This window comes from Bos javanicus, chromosome 15, assembly GCF_032452875.1.
Source record: "Bos javanicus breed banteng chromosome 15, ARS-OSU_banteng_1.0, whole genome shotgun sequence".
NCBI lineage: Eukaryota > Metazoa > Chordata > Mammalia > Artiodactyla > Bovidae > Bos > Bos javanicus.
The window spans coordinates 57,518,749-57,536,832 of NC_083882.1; the positions used below are offsets into that span (position 1 = coordinate 57,518,749).

Here is an 18,084-nt window from a genome sequence, read left to right on the forward strand (position 1 = left end):
TCCATTCACAAAGCCCAGAAATTTAGCTCCAGTAGATTTTTTTCTTTTGGAGGATTATTATTATCTATGCACTGATCTCCAAACTTTTAAATGTATTGTGTTTCCTTCTAAGCAAGGAAGATTTAGTCTAAAAGAAATCTTACATGAAATACCAATTTATATATGTATAGGTATATCTTCAAAGTCTTATATTTCTTTATTGATTTATAATATGTATATATGGAAACAAAATGTCTAGGAATAATATTTCTATATTCCAGGGAGAGAGTGTTGTATATTTTCACTAAGACTGACAAACTGTCCTCCCAAATGCCAGCTCCTACCTATAGTATATGAATTTACTTCTTCAGAATTTGCCAAGTGAAACAGTTTCGTTTTTACCAATAATCCAAAAGATATTAGAATATCTCTTGATTTCAGTTCCTTTCATTACAAGTGACACAGAGAATGTTTTTCATGTTTATTGATATTTTGTATTTCTGCAGGTATGTTATTCCTGTTCATTTTCATTAAACTGTTTTTTCTGTTTTAATAATTTCTAAACAAATACAATTAGGTTCTTCCAAATTTGTTAGGGATATGTTTCCCATTTTCTTGTATATCTTTTAATTTTATTTTGATATATTTTTTATAAAGCTATATAGCATTTTCTAATCAAAATATTATTGTCATTAATGTTTTGGGGAATTTGTTTCATCACAAAAATGTGTTGTCAATTTGGGAAATTTTAAAAATTCATGCATATTTTTAACTACTGTTATTTTTTAAAATATTATCTTTGACCCATTGGAAGTTTATGTTCATGTAAAGTATAATTAAGATCCCCCAAAATTAGCAGCCACAAATTTAATAAAATTACTTTTCACTCAGAGAAATGAGATTGTAAGGTTTATTATATCAGTATTCTACATCTTAAAATCTCTGGATCTATTTAGAGTAATTGTCAAATTTTTTACTTATCTAGTTCAAAATTTTAAAAATTATTCTAATATAAAATTCAATTTAACATATGGCAGCATTAGTTGTTTTTGTTCAGTCACTAAGTGGTGTCTGACTCTTTGCAATGATATGAACTGCAACATACCAGGCTTCCCTGTCCTCCACTATCTCCCACAGTTTGCTCAAGTTCATGTCCATTAAGTTGGTGATGCCATCTAACATTCTCATCTTCTGTTTTCCCCTTCTCCTTTTGCCTTCAATCTTCCCAGCATCTGGGTCTTTTTCAGTGAGTCAGCTCTTTGCATCAGGGTCTTCCCAGCATCTGGGTCTTTTTCAGTGAGTCAGCGCTTTGCATCAGGTGGCCAGAGTATTGGAGTTTTAGCTTTAGGATCAGTCCTTCCAATGAATAGTCATGGTTGATTTCCTTGGGGATTGACTGGTTGGATCTCCTCACAGTCCAAGGGACTCTCAAGAGTCTTCTCTAGCATCACAGTTCAAAAGCATCAATTCTTCAGCCCTCAGCCTTCTTTATGGTCCAGTTCTTACATCTGTACATGACTACTGGGAAAACCATAGCTTTGACTCTTTGGACCTCTGTCAGCAAAGTGAGTCTCTGCTTTTTAGTACACAGTCTAGGCTTGTCATTCCTTCCAAGGAGCAAGTGTCTTTTCATTTCATGGCTGTAATCATCATCCATGGTGATTTTGGAGCCCAAGAAAATAAAATCTGTCACTGTTTCCACTTTTCCCCCTTCTATAATGTTTGCCATGAAGTGATGGGACCAGATGCCATGATCTTTGTTTTTGAATCTGAGCTTTCAGCCAACTTTTTCACTCTCCTCTTTGAGCTTTATCAAAAGGCTATTTAGTTCCTCTTCAATTTCTGCCATAAGAATGTTACCATCTGCATATCTGAGATTGTTGGTATTTCTCTTGAGAATCTTGATTCCAGCTTTTGAGTTATGCGGCCCAGAATTTCTAATGATGGCTTTTCATAGAAGTGAAATAAACAGGCTGACAGTATACAGCTTTGTCATATTCTTTTCCCAATTTTGAACCAGTCCATTGTTCCATGTCTGGTTCTAACTGTTCTTCTTGACCTGCACACAGATTTCTCAGGAGACAGATAAGGTGGTCTGGTATTCCCAGCTCTTGCAGAATTTTCCAGTTTTTTTGTGATAATAGGTGGATAATAGGCATTAGTGTAGTCAATGAAGCAGAAGTAGATGCTTTTATGGAATTCAGTTCCTTTCTCTGTGATGCAATGAAATCTTGGCAATTTAAACTCTGGTTCCTATGAAAAAAGTGAAAAGTGAAAGTTAATTGCACAGTTGTGTCTGACTCTTTGCAATCCCATGGACTGTATAGCCTGCCAGGCTCCTCTGTCCATGGAATTCTCCAGGCAAGAGTACCAGAGTGGGTTCCCATTTCCTTCTCCAGGTAATCTTCCTATGCATTTTCTAGATCCAGCTTGTACATCTGGAAGTTCTCAGTTCATGTACTACTGAAGCCTAGCTTGAAGGATTTTGAGCATTACCTTGCTAGCATGAGAAATGAATGCAATTGTACAGTAGTTTGAGCATTCTTTGTCTTTGCACATCTTTGGGATTGGAATGAAAACTGACATTTTCCAGTCCTATGGCCACTGCTGAGTTTTCCAAATTTGCTGACATATTGAGTGCAGCACTTTAACATCATCTTTTAGAATTTTGAATAGCTTGTCTAGAATTCCATCACCTCCATTAGCTTTGCTGTTAGTAATTCTTCCTAAGGCCCACTTGACTTCACACTCCAGGATGTCTGGTTCTAGGTGAGTGACCACACCATCATGGTTATCCAGTTCATTAAGATGTTTTAAAATATAGTTCTTCTATGTATTCTTGCCACCTTTTCTTAATCTCATCTGCTTTTTGTTAGGTCCTTACCATTTCTGTTCTTTATCATGCCCATTCTTGCATGAAACATTCCCTTAATACCTCCAATTTTCTTGAAGAGATTTCTAGTCTTTCCCATTCTATTGTTTTCCTCTATTTCTTTGCATTGTTCACTTAAGGTTTTCTTATCTCTCCTTGCTATTCTCTGGAACTCTGCATTCAGTAAGGTATATCTTTCCCTTTCTCCCTTGCCTTTTTCTTCTCCTTTTCTCAGCCATTTTTAAAGCCTCTTCAGATGACCAGTTTGCCTTCTTGTATTTCCTTTTCTTTGGGATGGTTTTGGTTCACACCTCCTGTACATTGTTATGAACCTCCATCCATAGTTCTTCAGGTACTCTGTCTACTAGATCTAATCCCTTGAATCTATTCATCACCTCCACTGTATAATCATAAGGGTTTGATTTAGGTCCTATCTAAATGGTATGAATATTTTCCCTACTGTCTTCAATTTAAGCCTGAAGTTTACAATAAGGAGCTCATGATCTGAGCCACAGTCAGCTCCAGATCTTGTTTTTGCTGACTGTATAAAGCTTTTCTATCTTCAGTTGCAAAGAGAATAATAAATCAAATTTTAGTATTGACCAATTTCTGATGTCCATGTCCAGAATCATCACTCATGTTGGAAAAAGGTGTTTGCTATGACCAGTGTGTTCTGGACAAAACTCTGTTAGCCTTTGCCCTGCTTCATTTTGTACTCCAAGGCCAAACTTGCCTGTTACTCCAAGTATCTCTTGACTTCCTACTTTTGCATTTCAATCCCCTCTAATGAAAAGTACATATTTTTCTTGGTGTTCTAGAAGGTGTTATAGGTAGGCCTTCATAGAGCTATTCATCTTCAACTTCTTTGGCATTAGTGGTTGGGGCATAGACTTGGGTTACTGTGATGTTGATTAGTTTGCATTGGAAAAAAATGAAGTCATTCTGTAATTTTTAAGATTGCACCCAAGTGCTGTATTTTGGACATGAGTTTGAGCAAACTCCAGGTGATAGTGAAGGACAGGGAAGCCTGGAATGCTGCAGCCCATGAGATTACAAAGAGTCAGACACGACTTAGCGACTGACCTACAACAACTGCATTTCAGTCTCTTTTGTTGACTGTGAGGGATACTCCATTTCTTCTAAAGGATTTTTGCCCACAGTAGTCAGTATAATGGTCATCTGAATTCCTAAAATGTCGTTGTTCATTCTTGCCATCTCCTGCTAGACCACATCCAATTTACCTTGTTTCATGGATCTAATATTCCAGGTTTTTATGCAATATTGTTCTTTATAGCTTCAGACATTTCTTTCACCACCAGACACATCCACAACTGAGTAACATTTCCGCTTTGTCCCAGGCTCTTCATTCTTTCTGGAGCTATTAGTAATTGCTCTCTGATCTTCCCCAGTAGCATATTGGACACCTTCCGACCTGGTGGACTCATCTTCTGGTATCATATATTTTTGCCTTTTTATACTGTTCATGGGGTTTTTGTGGCAAGAATACTGGAGTGGTTTGCCATTCCCTTCTCCAGTGTACTACATTTTGTCAGGAATCTCTGCTATAATCAACCTGCCTTGGGTGGCCCTGCATGGCATGGCTCATAGCTTCATTGAGTTATACAAACCCCTTTGCCAAGACAAGGCTGTGATCCATGAAGGGGAGGCAGCATTATTAGGAGGTCATAATTTAGTGAAAGGTTAAGAAAAAGATCACCTGAGAACTTGGAGGGTAGAGGCATTTCTGATCTCTATCTAAACAGTCCCCCCAAACACAGGCGCTTTCTCATTAATGTTGTCTCCTTTGGGTGTTCTAAAAGTTGATTGGAATACTTTGAGAAAGCCCAAAGAATGTATGCTTTTTATCAAAGAAAACTGGGCTCAAATGTTAATCTTTCTGATTATTCTTTGTCCTTCATTTAACCTCTCTGAATATTTGTCTTCTCATCTGTACACTGGCAATAGTAATACTTAGGTTGCAAAGCTGTTACTAGATAAGAGATAATTTGCATCACACAAGTAGCCCAATCCCGGTACTATGGTAGGAACTCTGTAAATTGTAGCTGATATTTATCAATGCTATGTCTCTACAGCTACCTGGGTATTATTCTATTGGAAAGAGATAAACTAGGGCCTTTCATAATCCCAGGCTTCCTGGAAGTCCCCAAATCAAACTTGCAGTTTTCTTTCATAGCCCAAAAGTATGACCATATCCACTAAAAGCCTTTCAGCTCCCCTTTGTTGTGTGTGTGTGTGTGTGTGTGTGTGTGTGTGTGTTGTGGTGAAGGGGTGGGGAGAAAAAAAGGCTTACTTTTTTCCAAGAGTGTTCAGTGGAGTTAGCAAGGGTAGTTCGGGGAACAAAGTGGTCACAGGCAGGTAGGTCTGCATATGATGCCATTTTCATGCCTGCTAGTACCAATAAAGTGAAAGTGAAGTCGCTAAGTCGTGTCCGACTCTTTGCGACCCCGTGGACTGTAGCCTACCAGGCTCCTCCATCCATAGGATTCTCCAGACAAGAGTACTGGAGTGGGTTGCCATTTCCTTCTCCAATAATATTGTTTAATTGGGTACTGTTACTGTTAACTGGGGCTTCCTTGATAGCTCAGTTGGTAAAGAATCTTCCTGCAATTCAGGAGACCCCAGTTTGATTCCTGGGTCAGAAAGATCCTCTGGAGAAGGGGGAGGCTACCCACTCCAGTATTCTTGGGCTTCCCTGGTGACTCAGCTGGTAAAGAATCCGCCTGCAATGCTGGAGACCTGGGTTCAGTCCCTGGGTTGGGAAGATCCCCTGGAGAAGGGATCAGCTACCCACTCCAGTATTCTGGCCTGGAGAATTCCACGGACTGTAAAGTCCATGGGGTCGCAAAGAGTCAGACACAACTGAGCTACTTTCACACTTTCATTGTTAATCATGAAATTATTAGAATTTGTGATTCCTCTTTGAAAGTCCCAGGGAAATAACTGTAATACTAGTGTCAGGAAAAATATTTCATAGCCATCCTATTTTCCACAATGCCTATGACATAGATAGTAGCCATATTTTCCAATAAAAGATTTATTTTGAAAAAAAAATCAGTGAATTAAAAATATGGGTTTGGAATAGAGCTTGGAAGTGTAGATAGAAAAGGTATATATGATGGAAAATAAGAGTTAGATCTCTGAATTTAGTCATACAACAAGCATTTATTTTTTTTTTATTTTATTTTTAAACTTTACAATATTGTATTGGTTTTGCCAAATATCAAAATGAATCCGCCACAGGTATACATGTGTTCCCCATCCTGAACCCTCCTGCCTCCTCCCTCCCCATACCATCCCTCTGGGGCCTCCCAGTGCACCAGCCCCAAGCGTCCAGTATCGTGCATCGAACCTGGACTGGTGACTCATTTCATACATGATATTATACATATTTCAATGCCATTCTCCCAATACATACTGTATCTTAGACCTCTGCTGGGTAATATGTGGTGTACAAGTGAAGATATCTCTTTCCTTCCTTTAATAATGTTAACAATCTTGAAGAAAATAACATAACCATGATATGTAACAAGTATTTTGTCTTTGGAATCTGACAATCTACATTCTAATTTTGCCCCGCTGGATACATGATCTTAATATTTCTATGTCTCAAAATGTTTTTTTTCTTTGCAAATTGTGATAAGAATAGTCATTCTCAATAATACTGGCCATAGGTGGATTAAGTTGGATCTTGCATGTAAAATGCCTGGCATGAATAATGGCAGCTATTTATAAAGAAAGAAAAATAGTACTGCAATTTATTTAGAAAATTTATAAACTGGCTATTATGGACTTCTCTCATACCATGCTATACAATATCTCATGGCTTCCCAGATTGTGCTAGTGGTAAGGAATCCACCTACCAATACAGGAAACACAAGAGACACTGGGTTCAGTCTCCCTGGGTCGGGAAGAAGCCCTGGAGAAGGGAATGGCAACCCACTCCAGTATCCTTGCCTGGGAAATCCCGTGGACAGAGGAGCCTGGCGGGCTACAGTCCATGGGGTCACAAAAAGTTAGACACAAATGAGCAACTGAGCACCTTATTTGTGTATCTATATAAAATGTTAATAGTAGTTAATATGGAATGAGTGTTTATAATATACCAGCACATTCAAGAGAGTTCCAGAAAAACATCTATTTCTGCTTTATTGACTACACCAAAGCCTTTGACTGTGTGGATCACAATAAACTGTGGAAAATTCTGAAAGAGATGGGAATACCAGACCACCTGACCTGCCTCTTGAGAAACCTGTATGCAGGTCAGGAAGCAACAGTTAGAACTGCACATGGAACAACAGACTGGATCTAAATAGGAAAAGGAGTTCGTCAAGTCTGTGTATTGTCACCCTGCTTATTTAACTTATATGCAAAGTACATCATGAGAAATGCTGGGCTGGAGGAAGCACAAGCTAGAATCAAGATTGCCGGGAGAAATATCAATAACCTCAGATACGCATATGACACCAGCCTTATGGCAGAAAGTGAAGAAGAACTAAAGAGCCTCTTGATGAAAGTGAAAGAGGAAAGTGAAAAAGTTGGCTTAAAGCTCAACATTCAGAAAACAAAGATCATGGCATCTGGTCCTATCACTTCATGGCAAATAGATGGGGAAACAATGGAAACAGTAAAAGACTTTATTTTGGGGCTCCAAAATCACTGCAGATGTTGACTGCAGCCATGAAATTAAAATATTCTTGCTCCTTGGAAGAAAAGCTATTGAGCAACCCAGACGGCATATTAAAAAACAGAAAGATTACTTTGCCAACAAGGGTCTGTCTAGTCAAAGCTATTGTTTTTCCAGTAGTCATGTATGGATGTGAGAATTGGACTGTAAAGAAAGCTGAAGAATTGATGCTTTTGAACTGTGGTGTTGGAGAAGACTCTTGAGTCCCTTGGACTGTAGGGAGATCCAACCAGTCCATCCTAAAGAAAATCAGTCCTAAATATTCATTGGAAGGACTGATGCTATCGCTGAAACTCCAATACTTTGGCAATCTGATGCAAAGAACAGACACATTGGAAAAAAACCTGATGCTGGGAAAGATTGAAGGTGGGAGGGGATGGGGACAACAGAGGATGAGATGGTTGGATGGCATCACTGACATGATGGGCATGAGTCTGAGTAAACTCCGGGGGTTGGTGATGGACAGGGAAGCCTGGCATGCTGCAGTCCATGGGGTCAAAAAGAGTCGGACGTGACTGAGTGACTGGACTGCTGATGGTCATATGATTGTGAGTGGTGCAATGGGAATGAAAGTCTGGGTCTCCTGCACATTTGTCCATGCCCTTTACTCATTCTGAGCTTCCCTGGTGGCTCATCTGGTAAAGAATCTGCCTGCAATGTGGGAGTCCTGGTTTTGATCCCTGGGTTGGGAAGATCCCCTGGAGAAGGGAACAGCTACTGACTCCAGTATTCTGGCCTGGAGAATTCCATGGACTGTATAGTCCATGGGGTCACAAACGAGTGATTTTCACTTTACTCTTTCTACGTATAGACTTTTTACTAAATGAATTTTAGAGTATTGAAGGACTGGATTTAGCTCAAAGGAATCATTATGTGAGGAGGTAGCTTCACTGAAACTGTTAAACCGCTTTCTCTACCATATTAGAGAAGGAAATTGCAATCCACTCCAGTATTCTTGCCTGGAGAATTCCATGGGCAGAGGACCCTTGCGGGCTATTGCTCATGGGGTCGCAAAGAGTTGGACGTGACTGAGCAACTAACATACTCTATCCTGTGAACCAAAAAGTCCTTATGCTCAATTCCAACAAAATTATAAATGGCATGTCTTCTGGCCTCCCCACTTTGCCCTACCACTGTGGAGAGTGATCCAGTCACATGGTTCTATGATGGTCTTCCTTTTCCCTTTCCACAAAATAATAGGGTTTGCTAAAGCAGCCCTGCTGCTGCTGCTGCTGCTAAGTCACTTCAGTCGTGTCCGACTCTGTGCAACCCCACAGACTGCAGCCCACCAGGCTCCCCTGTCCCTGGGATTCTCCAGGCAAGAACACTGGAGTGGGTTGCCATTTCCTTTTCCAATGCATGAAAGTGAAAAGTGAAGTCACTCAGTCGTGTCCGACTCTTTATGACCCCATGGACTGCAGCCTACCAGGCTCCTCCATCCATGGGATTCTCCAGGCAAGAGTACTGGAGTGGGGTGCCATCGCCTTCTCCAAAAGCAGCCCTACAAGGCAGCAAATACATTTGATAAATAGAAGTCATCCTTAGCATTATGTGAGGGAGCAGTGCATTAGGGTAGAGGAGACCACAGCTTTCATTTCTACATCTCCAGTTAGCATTGCATAATCTTGGACAAGTTAATTTGCCTCTTTGAATCTCTCTGCAAAAAATGAACAGTTTCAGCTTGCTACTGTGATCTTTGATCTGCCTCTGTAGCTTAGTAATTATTCTGTCTCAGACATTCTACTGAACCTGTTTATGGTATATATGTGGCAGAGTTCAGGGGGTCCTAAATTCATCCTGAAAAGGAATATGCTTGTATAGGAGAACTGAAACTTTCCCACACAATAAAAACTACCACTGGCAAACCCTCTCTGGCTCAGATTGGAGAGTTTTAAGTTACTGGGCTGGAAACAGAAAAGCAGGCTCTTTGTGTCCTAAGTATTTGTTCCCTTTGAAGTCCCACTGGTACTGACTTGATAGAAATAGAAACTGTAGATCAAAGCTACAGAGACCATCAGCCTTATGAGCAGGACGTGAACCCATTTCCAAAGAAAAAGACCTATGCTTTCCTACTCAAATAGTGTGCAGTTTTCAAGCAAAACACATTGATTACAATTTTCATTGTAATCACATTTTTGTGTGTATGGGTTTCTAATGTTGTTGCATTCGTGCATGCTCAGTCACTCAGCCATGTCTGACTTTGCAGCCCTGTGGACTGTAGCCCACCAGGCTCCTCTGTCCATGGGATTTCCCAGGCAAGAATACTGGAGCAGGTTGCCATTTCCTCCTTCAAAGGATCTTCCAGACCCAGAGATCGAACCCACTTCTCCTGCATTGGCAAGTGGACTCTTTACCACTGGGTCACCTGAGAAGCCCTCTAATGCTATTACTGAAGATCCAAAAAAAAGCAGTGGAACACAGACAGGGCATCACTGGGATCATACTGGCAAACTGTTTTGTGGCGCACTTTTATCACTTAAATGCATTATAATATGCATAGATAATTCCTCCCTGGGCAATAGACCTTTCCCCCATCTTGAGAGTGGGCTAGACTTAGTGACTCACTTCTGAGAGAAAGGAAAAATGAGTAACTTTTCCATGGAAACACCTGGTAGATACTATACTAACCAAATGTTGAAGGTTAATATCACTAGTAATGACATGTGGATATCATGTAACCCTGATGGTGAAAATGGCACTTCACCACTGTACCCAACCTCCATTCCAAAACATATAACCCCAGTCTAAAGGTGAAAACATGAGATTAACCCAGCTTGGGGGATTGTCCACAGGATGCTTGTCAGTGGTGCTCAAAATTGCTAAGAATATGAAAATCTGAGAAACTGCCTAGACCAGAGGAGACTGGGAGAGACATGACAAATTCTGAGGTATCCCAGATTAGATTCTTGAGCAGGTGAAATCTAGTAAAGTCTGGAGTTTAGTTCATTGCTGTTCAGTCTCTTAAGTCATGTCTGACTCTTTGTGACCCCAAGGACTGTAGCTCTCCAGGCCTCCCTGTCCTTCACTATCTCCCAGAGCTTGCTCAAAGTCATGTCTGTTGAATTGGTGATGCCATCCACTATTTCATCCTCTGTCATCCCCTTCTTCTCCTGCCCTCAGTCTTTCCCAGTATCAGGGTCTTTTCCAATGAGTAGGCTTTTCTCATCAGGTGGTCAAAGTATTAGAGCTTCAGCTTCAGCATCAGTCCTTCCAATGAATATTCAGGGATGATTCTTTAGGATTGACTGGTTTGATCTCCTTGCTATCCAAGGGATTCTCAAGAGTTCTTCTTCAACACCACAGTTCAAAAGTATCAATTCTTTGGCATTCAGCCTTCTTTATGGTCCAAATCTCACATCCGTACATAACTACTAGAAAAACTATAGCTTTGACTCTACAGACTTTTGTCAGCAAAGCAATGCCTCTGTTTTTTAACACACTACCTAATAGAAATGTATTACTGTGAATTTCTTAGCTTTGACAATATACCTTGGTTCTGTAAGGGGCAGTGAAGGAAATTGGGAGAGGAGTGTATTGGTACTCTCTGTACTATTTTAGCTTTGCAAATTTTCTACAAATTTAAAAATTAGCCTGAGATAGGAAGCTTATTTTTAAAAATATAAACATTTTGTTAAACATTTTAATATCACTTGGTTATTAAATTGATTCCTTGATGGTTCAGATGGTAAAGAATCTGCCTGCAATGCAGGAGACCCAGGTTTGATCCGTGTGTCAGGAAGATCCCTTGAAGAAGGAAGTGGCTACCCATTCCAATGTTCTTGCCCTGGGAATCCCATGGATAGAGGAGCTTGGTGGACTACAGTCCATGGGATCGCATAATCAGACATGACTGACTAATACTTACACTGTTTTCATAAAGTATTCCAGAACATTCATTAAATGTGATCATGCCTAACATGGAGCCTGGCAGTAGTAAGTTTTCATTAAAAGGTAGATTTGTTAGACTTCCCTGGTGGTCCAGTGGTTAAGATTTTGTGCTTCCAATGCAGAGAACACACCTCATGGGGTGGCCATGAAAAAAAAAAAAAAAGAAGATTTGTTGTTATTGCTGTTATAATTTTGGTCAATATTCCAGTATATTTACTGAAAACTTCCCTATCAAGTATCCTCATACCTGCTATTCCTTCCTTGTTTTTATTCTCTCTATGCATTGACATGAGGAGACATGGCTTTAGAATTTGCTGTGCAGTTGGAAGATAGGGGTGTTTAAGCTCTCTGAGAGGAGCAAGATCCTTATTGCCCTGTTGTTTGTTTCAGTGTCATCCCAGTGGCTGTTTGATAGACCTTTGCCTCCAGATGGGAGTCATCATGTTTTTGAAGCAAATATGGAACAACTTCATGGAACTGGGATACCCGTGAGTACTTAATTTTTAAACTGGCCATGTATAGCCTGACAGGTCTTCCCAGGTGGCACTAGTGGTAAGAACCTTCCTGCCAATGCAGGAGACAGAAGAGACTCACATTCAGTCACTGGGTTGGGAAGATCCCCTGGAGTAGGAAATGGCAACCCACTCCAGTGTTCTTTCCTGGAGAATTCAATGGACAGAGGAGCCTGGTGGCTTATAGTTGTGGGACCTCAAAAAGTCAGACACAGCCAAGTGTGCACACATATACATATAGAGTGACAAAGAAGAAAGATACAGGTAGTATGGCTGGTTGTTAAGAAGTGGGCTTGGTAATCAGAGTCATAAACAGTTCAGTTTCCATTCTGCTCCTCTCTAAAATGTGTGACCGTGTGTTAAGTCAATCTTTCTGTGCCTTAGTTTTCACATCTCCTGGAAGGGCTCAATAGCTGTATCTTCTCAAGAACAGTTTAAAGGATTAATGGAGATAATGGATGTAGAATACTTGTATTCTGTTCAGTATCCTAACACACTTGTTGGTATTCTTAAAGCATTATTGATAGTGTGGGTTCTTGAGGACTAAAATAACTTTCTGGTTTCTTTTGGTTACCAAAAGACTAAGGTTGTTGTTGTTTTTGTTTAATACAGAGAACCTCCATTCTACCCACCTGCCAAAAAAAAGCAAAATAAAATAAAGTTAAAATTGTGGATGGGACTATTTTGGGCTCTTTGTTACAACAACAATAATAACGAAAATCATTACACCAGTATTGGTTGTGACAATATCAAACCAACAGCATTCTATTTTTGTCCATATAGATAAATTCTATGAAATGCTGACATAAAAGGGCCTTGAATACTCACTTTTACATCTATTAAAATATATTAACCTTTAGAATATAGTGAAATAGGGTGTATTTAAAACAATGTGATATGGAAGCTTTGAGGTCTAACCAAGCTAAATATAATATAGTATTGAGAAATTTCCTTGCTATGGGGGAAGAACTGGTTAGTTAATTGATGCTATAAATAGTTTAGGCTCAGTCATCAAATTATACCATATTTTTTTCTCCTCAATGACCCATAACTATATCAGGACATGCCTGAGCAGAGGGCTTGGAGAGGTGATATTAACCCTGAAATTGGTAATAAAGTATTGTGTTAAACTACAGGCAGTCTAAGAGCACTGGACTGTGAAATTACTGAGGTTCAGATTCGTTCTCTGCCTCTTGCTAAAGATACCTATAATTTACTTAACTTCTCTGAGACTTTATTTTTTAATTTGTAAAATAAAGGATTTATGAAGATTATATTATATGACACAATGGTCTTTAAATCTCATCAATAAATGACAGAAGCTTTTTGTGAAGAGATATTTATACAAATCCTCAATAGTCGAAACAGATTAAAGCGAATTTCCTCTGAATGAAGAGAGAATAGCAACAGAGGTTTGGGAAGCCCAGTCCATTTTTCATATCCCTTTCTATCCTTGGCTCATCTCTTTGAACATAGATTTTGAAGAATATAATTTGAAAATATCAGAATAAATTAGGTATCAAGTGCCTACCGCAGCATCTGACATAGTGTGGGTACTTCACAAGCACAGTCACAAATGGTGTGGTAGCCATTGTGGTATTCACATTGAATCTTATTGTTATCATTATCCATGTACTTCTATACATACTGTGCACTTTGGACAGCACCTTCCACCATGTCCTTGCCCAAGAGGTCAGCCTGGATTTTGTATTTCAAATCCCAAGGGTACCATGGCAAAGTTTATCCTGGCGGGGTTTTTCCAACAATTGGATTAAGACCTTGCTGCAGAAAATCTAACAGGAGTGACCCAGTCCCTAAAGCAATAATTTTTAAACTTTAAACCACAATTCTCTTTCTTCAAGTAGAATCTTAAGCAGATTGAAGTAAATAGCATAGAAGCAAGCTGGCTTTCCAACTCCAACCCTCTTTTTCATCTTCATGAGGCTCCAGAGGCAACCTACATGGAGCACACACTGAAGCATTCTGCCTGACATTTTTATCTGGCTATGGTGGCTCTTCCAAGCCCCACTAAAGCTCCAAGTCCATGATTAATTACAACTGAGAGTTGGGTAGTGTTCACTGAGTCCTGTGAAATTCACTTTATCCTAGAGATAATTTTCATCTAACTCTTAAAATAATTACCCAGAAGTCTATAATATTTGCATACCAGGATATTTCTGAGTCATGTAATTTCAAGACTGCCCCTGGACTGGGTAAAGTATTGTTACTTCCTTCCCAAGTCTGATAAATGGACTGAAACTTGGACTCATTGCCTGTAAGTTATTGTTGTCTATAGGAGCAGAGTGTAATCGCTTGAATGCTTCATGTTTATAGACTCAGAGAAGTGAAGTGACTTAATAAAAGCCACACAGCTAATGCATTGTAGGGTGGAGACTAGAAATTACATCTCTTGAAACTCTAGGTAGGGCTAAATTAAATGATTTTACTCGTGTTCAGAGAACACAGCCCAGACGATATGGCAGGAAGGGCTCAGATACAATTACAGCAGGCAGCATAGGAGTTTAAATATTTATATAGATGGGATCATAGAATCATAGAAATGAGACTCTGTCTAAACAATGTCAGGAAGCACCAGTGCATGGGAGGTTCAACTCTGACAAATATGTAGATGTTTATAGGGGCTAGGAAGTCTAGGGCCCCCTTGGTCCAGTGGTTAAGAATCCTGCTGCCAAGCAGGGGACATGGGTTTGATCCCTGCTCCGGGGAGATTCCTCATGCTGTGAGGCAACTAAGCCCAAGCACCACAGCTACTGAGCCTGTGTGTCACAACTACTGAAGCTCGCATGCTCTAGAGCCTGTGCTCTGCTGAAAGAGAAGTTACAGTAATGAAAAGCCCACCCACTGCAACAAGAGAATAGCCCCGCCTGCCACAACTAGAGAAAGCCCACACGCAGCAGCGAAGATGCAGCACAACCAAAAATAAATGAATAAATAACTTTGTAAAAACAAAGTTGAGACCATACAAAGACCCCCGATTCCCAGTACAGTTTCAAGGTAGTGAATATTTCACTTTTCTTAATGCATTGTAAATTGTTTACCAGTTGCTTAAATAAGAGCTCAAAAGCCCTTTGTCTGCTCATAATGTAGGTTGATCCAGAACTGGTGGTCACGACATAAAATCAAGCGGGGAATTCAAGATGCTTCCATCCCTCAATGGGAAAATGATTGGAATCTGCAGCCCATGAATATTCACGGACTGATGGATGAGTACTTAGAAATGGGTATGTAACCTTCTGCAAAGCTATTTGACCTTCTTGATACTTTTTGTACTTCATGCAGACTCTGATTCCAGAGAGAAAACCATCTTTCTCCTTTCCAACTCCAAGCTTTCTAAAACACATCTACACCTTTATCTCAGCAGAGCTGGAGAAGATATTAAGGCAGTGTCCTTGGAAGGCTTATGCATATTGCCCTGTCAACCATAATATTTGAGCAAAATGAAAGTATCTACCTTTTGAACAAATATTTTAAAGGAACAAAATAAAGCAAAACTCATTCCTATGTTAAGAAATGTATCATCCCATCCAAATAAAGCAGTAATTCTTTCTCACAGTAAATCTTTGCACAGATCAGTCTGAGTCTGGGCTTCTTCAATAAACTTATTTACATTATGAAAATAAGGATTGACTGTTAAGATTGCTGCATGTTGGTGTGTTGTTTTAATGTTTGTTTTTGTTCTCTGGCCCTCAGTTTTCTCATCCAGAAAAACAGAGGACAAGATTAGGTCTCTTGCTTCTCTTCTAGGACTGAGCATTTTTCTTCAAGTCCTCTGACATTTTTCTTCCTTCATGATGTATCACATAGAGATGAAAGGCTCATAGAGCCTTTTACAGTCTATTGAGACCTGAGTTTGAATTCAGATTTTAACCTTTTTTTAGCTATCTACCCTTTAGCCAGATTAACTAACATCTATGAGCTTCAAGTTTTCTCAACTGTAAAATAGGATAAGCATACTTACTTTATAGGGTGTTGAATGGATTAAAGGCAATCTATGTAAAGATGCCTAATATGACACAAAGAAGACACTCAATAAATGAGACTGTTTATATTACTAATTTTCTAACTCTCTGCCTTTACAGTTTTGCAGTTTGGTTTTACTACCATCTTCGTTGCAGCTTTTCCTCTGGCCCCTCTTTTGGCTTTGTTAAACAATATCATCGAAATCAGGCTGGATGCATACAAATTTGTCACCCAGTGGCGGAGGCCTTTGCCAGCCCGAGCAACCGACATAGGTAAGATTCAGGAAGGGTTTTTGCATTGCTAAGGCCAAGTGGTGGCTTGATCTTACTTAGCACCATATGTGTTTCTATTGCTGGGGCTCCCTTCCAACCATAACAAAACTGTTTTCATTAACAAAAGAATGAAATGAGAGTGATTTTATTTATAACTCTTGGCTGCATGTAAGTTCTTACTGAGCATTGCTATTTCATAAACTTGTTTGTAACTGTAAAGGATGTCATATATACCTTTCTAGGACTTATTTTTTCATATCATCATTTTTTAAAGTTAATTTTAATCCTATTTGAAACATCAATTTTGACCAAAATCAATAGTCTGTTGATACGATATACAATTTCAAAGCCTGTTTGGTGTATCTATGTAATGCCAGATTGGTTGACATTTTCTACTTCTTAAGAAACCAGTGATTTCCAGATCTTGACACTAAACTAGCTTTACTTTTTAATATTTTTACATCAAAAATGTTTTTGAAAAAGATAAAGGCAAAACTCATAGTGAATGCAGATATTTTGGGGTTCACACAATGAAGTACTACTATATTTTTATTGGTTTTAGTACTAATCAAGTTCTATATATAGGCTTTGAAGAATCTTAAGCAGCTATGCCATATCTCATTGTTAAAAATAAAAACCAATTCCAACAATTTTCTAATTTTCAAATCTCTGTAGATGGGATCTTCCTCCTCTCTATAGAAAGTATTCAGTAGCTGTAATATCTGTAGTGAGATATATACCATCGTTAGAAAGTAAATAATGGACAGAGCTTGGTTCCAACATTGGCTTCTCTGGTGACTCAGACAGGAAAGATCTGTCTGCAGTGTGGGAGACCTGGGTTCGATCCCTGGGTCAGGAAGATCCTCTGGAGAAGAGATGGCTACCCACTCCAGTATTCTTGCCTGGAGAATTCCATGGACAGAGAAACCTGGTGGGTTATAGTCTATGGGGTCCCAAAGAGTCAGAGACAACTGAGCAACTAACCTTTCACAATACTTGGTTCCAGCATAACTAAAACATCTGTTCCAAGTTAAAGGTTGGAAAACTAAAGGATTTTCTTTTTATTTATTTTTTTTTATTTTTATTCACTGTCTTTTATCTTTCTCCTACTAGGTATCTGGTATGGAATTCTTGAAGGAATTGGTATATTGGCTGTGATCACTAATGCATTTGTAATTGCTATAACATCTGATTACATCCCACGTTTTGTCTATGAATACAAATATGGCCCCTGTGCAACTCATTTTGAATATAGTGAAAGGTAAGATTGAACTTTACACATTTTATGTTTGTCATTAAACAGAACTTACTGGGCAGTTTTGTTCTGTGACCATTAAGGGTAATGTTTCTGATCATTGTGTTTCTATGTTTATTAGATGAAATCAACTGGGATAAAAAGCACAACAGGGTTTTACAGAAAATAATTTTAGAGTCTCTCTATGACTTTCTGTGTAAATTCATCACTGGCATTAAAATGGTAAAAACGTTATAATGTATTTAGAAGTCAGATTTAAAACCAGGAGAGACCTTAAAAATCATCCAGTAATTTTCTATCTATGAAGTGAAGTGATATGAAAGTTGTTCAGTCTGTCCAACTCTTTGCAACCCCATTGACTATACAGTCCATGGAATTCTCCAGGCCAGAATACTGGAGTGGGTAGCTGTTTCCTTCTCTGAGGGATCTTCCCAACCCAGGGATCAAACCCAGGTATCCCACATTGCAGGCAGATTCTTTACCCCCTGAACCACAAGGGAAGCCCAAGAATACTGGCGTGGGTAGCCTATCCCTTCTCCAGCGGATCTGCCCAACCGAGGAATTGAATCGGGGTCTCCTGCATTGCAGGTGGATTCTTTACCAACTGACCTTCAGGAAAT

The 18,084-nt window shown here is 39.3% G+C and overlaps 1 protein-coding gene across 8 annotated transcripts in view; it reads left to right on the forward strand.

Annotated features, from left to right (window-relative positions):
- The window catches only part of ANO3 (anoctamin 3), a 446,396-nt gene that overhangs the window by 413,253 nt on the left and 15,059 nt on the right, over positions 1–18,084 (forward strand). For 7 of the 8 annotated variants that reach the window (XM_061380965.1, XM_061380963.1, XM_061380968.1 and 4 more), the window contains 4 exons: positions 11,835–11,932; positions 15,065–15,198; positions 16,057–16,209; positions 17,323–17,470. In XM_061380965.1, coding sequence (XP_061236949.1) covers positions 11,835–11,932; positions 15,065–15,198; positions 16,057–16,209; positions 17,323–17,470 — 533 coding nt within the window. The remainder of the gene's footprint in view (positions 1–11,834; positions 11,933–15,064; positions 15,199–16,056; positions 16,210–17,322; positions 17,471–18,084) is intronic. The other variant, XM_061380964.1, reaches the window with a different exon arrangement.